At 32.5% G+C, this 8,493-nt stretch overlaps 1 protein-coding gene across 1 annotated transcript; it reads right to left on the bottom strand.

The window, feature by feature from the left end:
* Nucleotides 1–4,616: 4,616 nt before the first annotated feature.
* Nucleotides 4,617–5,855, bottom strand: LOC133316741 (E3 ubiquitin-protein ligase PUB23-like). The gene has a single exon (XM_061518519.1). The coding sequence runs from the start codon at nucleotides 5,850–5,852 to the stop codon at nucleotides 4,617–4,619; it is 1,236 nt and encodes a 411-aa protein (XP_061374503.1). The 5' UTR covers nucleotides 5,853–5,855.
* Nucleotides 5,856–8,493: the final 2,638 nt, after the last annotated feature.

Raw genomic sequence — 8,493 nt, 5'->3', positions numbered from 1 at the left:
ACTCGAGCTGTTCACTGCAAAAACCTATTTTTAATGGTCCAAAAGCAATTTGGAGTCCAATGACTCCGTAAACAGATGTTCATTAACATATTTTAGACTTAGATTATCAGTCCTTAACTCAAATGATCAAAGTTTCACTTTTTAATGGATTAAACAAGCTCAAATCATGAAAATACAAAGGTGGTGATCATGGTATACCTCTAGTGCCTCAAACTCATAAAAAGACACTGACTTGGAGCTTCCAATGCAGCTCCAAGGTGCTGACTTTAGAGAATCACGAATTTGGCACCACAAGTTAGCTCTTTTATACTTAAAAATGGCTCCTTGAAGCCATAAATGCCAAGACAATGGCTTTCACAAGGAGAACTCACAACTCAGCCCACAACTCAGCCCCTAACACCTCACAAAACAGAACCTAAACTCAGAACACAAAAGCTTTTCTCCCACCCAAGTCTCAACCACACTCAACTATGGTGTTTTGATGAAGAAACAATGGTGAAAGGTGGTCACTTTGGAGGTTTCTTTGGAGAAATGAAGGTGGCAAGGTGAGGGAAATCAACTCAGAAAATGGAGGCACGTAGAATCAGTTTTGAAGAATGAAAACTGACCTAGAAAGGTGTGCCCTTAAGTATATAAAGTTTACTTAAGTTTTAATCGTCGGTATTAGCGCTAGTAGCTCCGCTTATCTTTTTAATCTAAAATTCAGGATTCTGAACCTAGCCATTTTTCTAGGATTAATCATATTTTTATTTTATTTTTCGTAGTACTTTGCCGGTACGCGCTTTTATGTAGCCGATATCAATTTTGACACCAATTCTCGTTATTTTGACCTGAAACTTGACACACTAGTCCTAAATATTATTCTAGAAATATTTTCATACTTATTATAATTTTTCGGGATACTTCATCGGTACGCATTTATACCCCAAATTTCAACATTATTAATCACTTACTATCATTATTTAAGCATTCTCATAATTATTAGGGTCAATTATGGAATTATCTCATTAATCTCATAATTAATTAATTAAATTCCTAAATTAACAGTGCGGGTTCGTACAAATCTCAAATAAATCATTCTACCAAACACCTCCTTAGAAAACTCTTATCCTAAAGTAACGTTTACTTAAAACTCTATCTTACCCTTTAATTTTTTTCCCACGTTCTCCTTCATCCAATAACACCGACATTATTAATTATACCAATTAAATTTTGTTAAAGTGTTTCAAGATTATCTATGAGAGAATGAGATTTTCTCACAATTGACGGCTCCATACACACCTCATCGGACTGGTGTGTCAGAAAGGAGAAACCAAACTTTTCATGATATGGTACGATCTTTGATGAGGGTACGAAGCTCCCAAAATCATTTTAGGGATTCGCCCTCCATACGGTGTTACACTTTCTTAATAGGGTTTTGTCGAAATTTGTTCAGACTACTCCATATGAGATATGAAATGGCCGGAAGCCCAACTTCAGTTATCTCAAGGTGTGAAGCTGTCCAGCTTATGTCAAGACCCTAGTACAGGAAAAGTTAGGGGCTAGGAGCACTATGTGCTACTTTGTAGGTTATCCCAAGGAAACTACATGATACTACTTTTACTGCCCTAAGGACTACGAAGTGATTGTGTCCAAGAATGCTACATTTCTTTAGGAGGATATACTCCTTCAAGTAGATAGTGGGAGTAAGGTAGAACTTGAAGAAATTTAAGACCTACAAGAATAGATAACAAAGCTTGGGTCTGTTGATCATGTGATGCCTCAACTAGAGGCTGTGGGCATCCGGCCCCATAGAACTTCGAGAATTCAAGAAAACTTGGGTGTAAACCCTTTAGTACTCCTACTAAGAAGAATCACAAGATGAGTTATGAAGAGGAGATTCGTCTAGTCGATAAAGAATAATATCAACGACTAGTTGAGAGATTGATATACACTAGACCAGACCTAGCTTATGTTCTAAGTATTGTAAGTCAGTTCGTGCATAATCCAAAAGAAAAACACATGTAGGCAGTGAAAAGAATTCTTTAGTATCTTAAAGCCACTACTGGTAAACGACTTTTATTTCGGCGTGATGGCAAAATTTCTTTAGAAGTTTATACTGATGCCGATTATGCTGGATCTGTAACTGACCGTCGATCTACCACTGGTTAATGTATGTTTCTGTGTGATAACCTAGTGACATGGAGGAGTAAGAAACAATATGTAATTTCCAGATCAAATGTAGAGACAGAATTTCGAGCTATGACTCAAGACATTTGTGAATTATTATGGTTGAGATTATACTTTATGATCTCAAAATAAGATGTGAAGAAACTAAGAAGCTACATTGTGATAATAAGTCCTCATTTTGTATAGCTCATAATTCAGTTCAACATGATCGAACTAAGAATATTGAGGTCGACCGTCATTTCATAAAAAAGAAGCTTGATAGTGGGTTGATCACCACTCCATACATTTCTTCTGGACGTCAATTAGCTGATATTCTATGAAGAAACTTCTCTCATAAAAGTTTTAAGAGCTTACTAACAAGCTGAGAATGATAAATATTCATTCCTCAGCTTGAGGGGGAATGTTGTAAATAATTGTAATTATTATTTCTTCTAGAATCTTCTTTGCACTAAACCTATTAAGTCATTTAGTCTCTTTAAATAGAAAACTCTTATACAATTGTAATACACAATTTATATAATATAATCCTCCCTCTTTTCAAGTAGATCTCAATTAATCAAGGTGTTTAATACATGTTCAGCATAATCACAAGTCATATTTTATCCTTGCTAACACTCCGCCGTAACTTCTAGTTAATAGGATTTAAACATGAATATCATAATTACAGTACTCCTAGTTCTAATAAGTAATAACTAACATTGAGGTGTCACATTAGAACAAATATATAGACTTTCTAACTGCCTATTCTTGTGATAGTTATTAATTTAGCGATCGAAGAGTAATATAAATTACATAAAGCATTTATGCTTCAAAAAAGCTTCTTCTTCTCTTTTTTTTTTTTTTGTTTACAAAACCATATAATTTTACCCCATATGTTTTGCAAATATATTTGGAAGGCAAATACGTTTAAATGCTAGATACGCGCGTTCCTTTACTAAGCACTTTTTCACATAAAAAAGAAAAAAGTTAACCACTCTAATCTCGATCTCTTGATGAATTTCATCACGTGTATTTTATTGGGAAAAAAAAAATTAGATTCACGTGTTTAGGCTAAATTGATTATTTCTTCGAACTCAGGCAGGTAAAGAAACACAGGAAAATAAAGCACGTGTTTTATCCCATCAACCATATCCATTCGTTAACATTAAATATTTGAATAATTCACACGATTAGTCACCTTTTTCCCTTTTGTTGCTGTCGGTTGTGCAATTGCCCAGAAGATATCACCAATGATCAATTCAACCCTCTTAAAGTGAATCAAAGTGCCCCTGTCTACATCCGGTGCTCGGAATAACCGTTATTTTTTAGTTTGTAGTTGTGCACACAATAAGGAGTTAGTAGATAATCTCGATAATAGTAATAAAAAGTAAATTGATTTGATAAGATTACCCTTTATTAAAAATTATAAAATCATCTATATTTTCATTCACTTCATCAATTTTGTCTTTTTCTACTAACATTATTTGTTTGGTACACACTACTGACGTTATTTTTCTTATTTATAATAATTTTCCGTTACTTCGGAAAACTAAACCAATTTAATATGGAGAGAGATAAGATTTTACCAGTTGAGGTATTTTTGGAAAATAAAATTAATAAATACATGTAGTTATTAGTATACTCAATAAGGATAGCTGGGGCAAGGGTAAAACTGAAAAAAAATTAATACTCCATTGATATTAAAGTCACATATAAATTATTAGACACTTAAAATGCATTCGACATTTAAATTGACCGATAATAGAGAAAAGTACAACATAAATAGTTGATAGTTGTGTCACAAGTTTTTTTTTTTTTTTTTGACGAACAACGGATCAAAACATGTTTGTATAAAATGATACAAAATTTATTATAATACTGTAATATATTGTTTCATGCGCAATAGAGTTAGGACTATCAATGTGTTATGTATGAAGTTGTAAGAATGAATGTGTTCCGGGTTATTGGTCTTTTTCATGCCGTGGACAAGGTGTAACTTGAATTAGTGCACGCATAACATAAATTTAAATATTCGTATTGTCCCATGAGTTGTTTTTTTTATCCATTACTTATTCAGGATTAAAGGGAGTAATTTTACCCAAACAAAAAAAAAAGGGGGGAGTAATATTACACAATACATATGAGAACTCTTGAACAATTAAACTGTAAAAGTCCATAAATCATTGAGAGGATACATATTTCTTAACAAATAATCTTGATCTTTTATTACTTAAGATTTTCTCCATTGAGAGAGGCCAAGAAAAAGTTTCTTTCTTCAAATTATACTCTCAATTTATGAACAAAAAAGATAAAACCGGATGATAAATTCCAAGGTAAGAAAAAAAAATAGTTTCAAATAATGGTCTAAATTAATAAAAAAAATTCCATTTAGGATTACCTAAGAATTTCCCCAAGAAAGCAACCCACTGCAACCCCAGTATAGAAAAAATAATTGGAGATTCTTTTGATCATCTTTGGTGCCTAGTTAACAAATACACTTGTATACAAGGAGAATTATTCCAAACTTTGGAGTGTAACCTAAGTGTATCTCTTGCTTTTTCTTTCAAATACGAAGCACAATCGGCTTGCATCACCATGCAAAGCTTTGACACTGCTCCAACCCTCAACATCTCTAGAACAACCTCATTTGATGCTGAATGCCTAGCAATCACCAAAAATATATTAAGTGCTCGGTCATCTGTTGCTGGAGAAACCCTCAAAATCCTTTTTGAAATCATTGCTATCCCTGCTGCATGCAACAGAAACTGTTCTCTTCCATCAGCACAAGAACATAGTTGTGCCAAAAGGTTAAATATGAGCTCTGTTAGATTCTTCTCCGGTTTTTCAAGCTCAATCTCTATGAGTTCTTTGACTGCACCTGCTTCCACTATCCTTGTTCTGTTTCTACCCAAAGGGCACGTTTTTATAAGAACATGCAAAGCAGATTTAATAGCTTGTTGAGAGAGTAGTGCTCTCTTTCGCAACACTCTCATGATTTCTCTGAAGAATTCAAGGTTTAAACTCCCTAATGGGGTTGAATCAGCAACTTCAATTGTCAATTTCAAAAGGGTCAGTGCTTCATTCACCATCTTGAAGTTGTGATCCATGTGAAGTTGCAAAATCCAAGTCAACGAATTGATGAAGTCTAAATTTTTACCAACTAGATGTTTCATGTTGTTGACCATGGTTGGAATGTTCCAAAGAAGATGAACAATTCTCAAAGCTTCTTCTGGGCAATTGTTTTTCCCTTCCTTGAAATTCTTGTTAATCAACATAACCATAGCTTTTGCTACTCCTTCTTCCGCCATACATGTTCTGTTCCTCTCGCTCTCTGTAGCCAGGGCAAGCATCTTCTCCAACACCGTTTGTGAGCATTGAGGAACATCAAGATCTCTTACAAGCTTCTGAACATGGATCTTGTCAAGAGGGGTTTTTGGGGTTGGAATTCGATCGACACCGTTGGATGCATTTGATGAACACCATGCTTGGATTAACCTTCGTAACGTGTGGTTGGGTGTCAAGTACTCTGAGCTTCTTGGCAATGGTTGCTTTGTAACTGGGCACACACAAACTTTGGTTTTCAACAACCATTGCTCGATGCTTTCTCTTTCGTATGTTATGCCTGTTACTGCAGTCACAGGGTCCTTCATAATCTGAAGCGAAATGGGACAAACAAAATATTGAGGAATTTCGATTTCGGCCATTGGATCAGAAAACATAGAACAAATGATAAGTTTTTGGTGATGTTTGGTGAATAGGAAAAAAGATGAATAAAAAGGAATTGCTTCTTTTGGTAAGAAAATGCGGGTTTATAAATATTAAGGTTTGAAAGATTATATATACATATAATATAATACAATTCTAGATAAAGTCATAATGGTGTTAAAAACTCATTATTTCATTTATTTAATTCTTTGATTTTACCAGTCATAGATGCTTAGTATTCGTATCTGTAATTGCGGTGTTGGGTGCATGGTCAAACCTTGTAACAAGGGCTTGAAGTACATTATTGCGGCCTTTGAATTTTAGATGCATCAATGAATTTTCCACTTAGTGCATCATGCGCTGCCACGTTGCATGGTTTTAGTGGCCATTTATTTTCGTGATGTCTAGTAATACTGCGGCTTTTGGGTTATTGTGTTTGAAATCACCAAAGGAGAGAAACTTTCCGAATTTGGGGGTGGTGACGAGTTGGACAGAGGAGGCTAAAGAATTAACTAAGTTTTCAATTTGATTATGCATGCAATGAACATGTTTTTCCTTTCGAAAAAAGAAAAAAAATTAAAGATGAGACGTTTCCACTGCTTTTTTATATTTTTGACCCAACCGGAAGCGTACATCACAATATGTAGAGTGGGCCATTATAAGTTTAAACTAGGGGTGGTATTAAACTATAGATTTTATAAGAGTTATGGTGTAGAAAAAGTGATTATGTAATGTTATAGAGATTCGTTTTGCGTGTCGTAATTTTTTTTTTCTTTTTTCTTCAAAAAATATGAATCCCACAAAATGTTATATGTATAGAAAAATTTGTTATGTCATGTTAAATAACAAATTCAAACCCCTTAAACTATTTATGGTAATAAGTGTTGTGACCCCCGCCACACGAAAGGTTGAAACATATGTCGTATAAATGTATTATATTCGAATTGAATGATTTTATATTTATGTAACTTCAACAGGACATAAACCCGAACCATCAAATACGCATTGTGACAATGATTTAAACTCTATATGAGTTTGAATTCAACCTGAGTATGACAATGAGGACTAAATGGCGGTTTTGCGAAACAGAATTACCAAATGGGCAAAGTTCATCGGTGATGTATATAATTATATGGGTTTCAATATTTCAGAAACAAATTTCTCATGTTATAGATATATTTTGTGAAATTCATTTTTTTTTTTTAAATTATACAAAACTCGAAAAGTTATTGGTAGGAAGAAAACAATTCTCTTATGATATGATAAAATATTTTTTCTAATTATATTAATATAATATTATACGCAAATTTCAGCCAAGCAATGCATCTAGCCAAAGAGCACAGGTTTAGAAAAGTCGCATAGACACATCATACGCGTCTACATCAGGTGGGTTTCGTAAGTGGGGCTTGTCAAACACCCCTTGTATAAAAAAATGTATTATTGTTTGGATGAACTTTTTTTTAGGTAAAAGTTATTTTTTTAGAAAAAAAAAAGGTACTTCTATTAAAAAATTTATTTGGATGTCTACTTAAAAAAAATGAAATCACAAAAAAGTCAAAATCTGCTTCTTTTTTTTTTTTTTTTTTAAGCTACAAATTATAACTTCTAAAAAACAGATATCAAAAATCAAATATTTTTTTTAAAATCTAAATAGATTTGATTTGTATAAAAAGTACTTCTAAAATAAGTAAGGTATAAAAGTAACCTTTTTAATAAGACAATCCAAACGGGCTCTTAGTCAGATTTGTTAGCCTTCAAGTTTTTGTTAGGGTAATTAATTAAGGGTAAAGAATTTCTTCGGTCAATGAAAATAAGTTATCTACGGTGAATCCAAAATGACGTTGTTTTGAAGCGAAAATCAAGGTATTTTTGTAGTTCTAATATATTGTTAGATTATATTAGTCTTTGCCATTATAATTTTTTATTCTTATTACTCTAAAATAATGTCATTTTGAGTTCATTGTAGATAATTTTATTTTCAGTGACTGAATAAATATTTTTTCCTTAACTAAATACCAATTATTAACTTATTGCCTAATTCATGGACAAAACTTTCGTGCATCAAATGTATCTAATTGGGTACATCTCTTTTTCAAAAGGAAAAAAAAATTCGATGTGGCAAAAATAAAAAATTCAAAAATGATAAAAAAAAATTGCAAAATGTGCAAAAAAAAAATACCCAATTGGATATATCTGATACACCAAAATTTTGTTCTAATTCATGTATAACAATTCAAAATTATTTCATTTGACACGATACTTTCTTGATAATAAGCCAAAAGTACTCCTCTCATAGACAAATGGTGATCAAAAGTATTTCTTTTGCCAAGGTACATCCCTATAAACAAACTTAGAATAATGTTACAGGGTAAAATATTCCTCCGTGTTTTAGATACTCTATAAAAATATATCAATAAACAATTATGCAAAAGCCTGCATTATATAAAGCACCTAAAGGATATTTATAACTCAAAAAAAAAAAACCTAGATAGATCTTAACTAAATAACAATTTTTAATTTAATATTAATTTCTTAAAATATGAAATCCTGATCAAATAAGGAATCTTGATAATATTTTTCTTAAAAAAATATTTTCCTAAAATTCCTAAATAACACAATAGTCCATGAATTTATCTTCAT

The sequence above is a fragment of the Gastrolobium bilobum genome, unplaced genomic scaffold (genome assembly GCF_033153095.1).
Source record: "Gastrolobium bilobum isolate Gb01-03AN ecotype WA unplaced genomic scaffold, APGP_CSIRO_Gbil_v1 utg67852, whole genome shotgun sequence".
In the NCBI taxonomy this organism is placed as follows: domain Eukaryota; kingdom Viridiplantae; phylum Streptophyta; class Magnoliopsida; order Fabales; family Fabaceae; genus Gastrolobium; species Gastrolobium bilobum.
The sequence above is the reverse complement of the archived record's forward strand: the minus strand, read 5'-3'. Positions and strand labels throughout refer to the sequence as shown.

Bases quoted from the DNA above. Each gene is read 5' to 3' on its own strand.
- LOC133316741 (XM_061518519.1), bottom strand. From the start codon at position 5,852: ATGGCCGAAATCGAAATTCCTCAATATTTTGTTTGTCCCATTTCGCTT.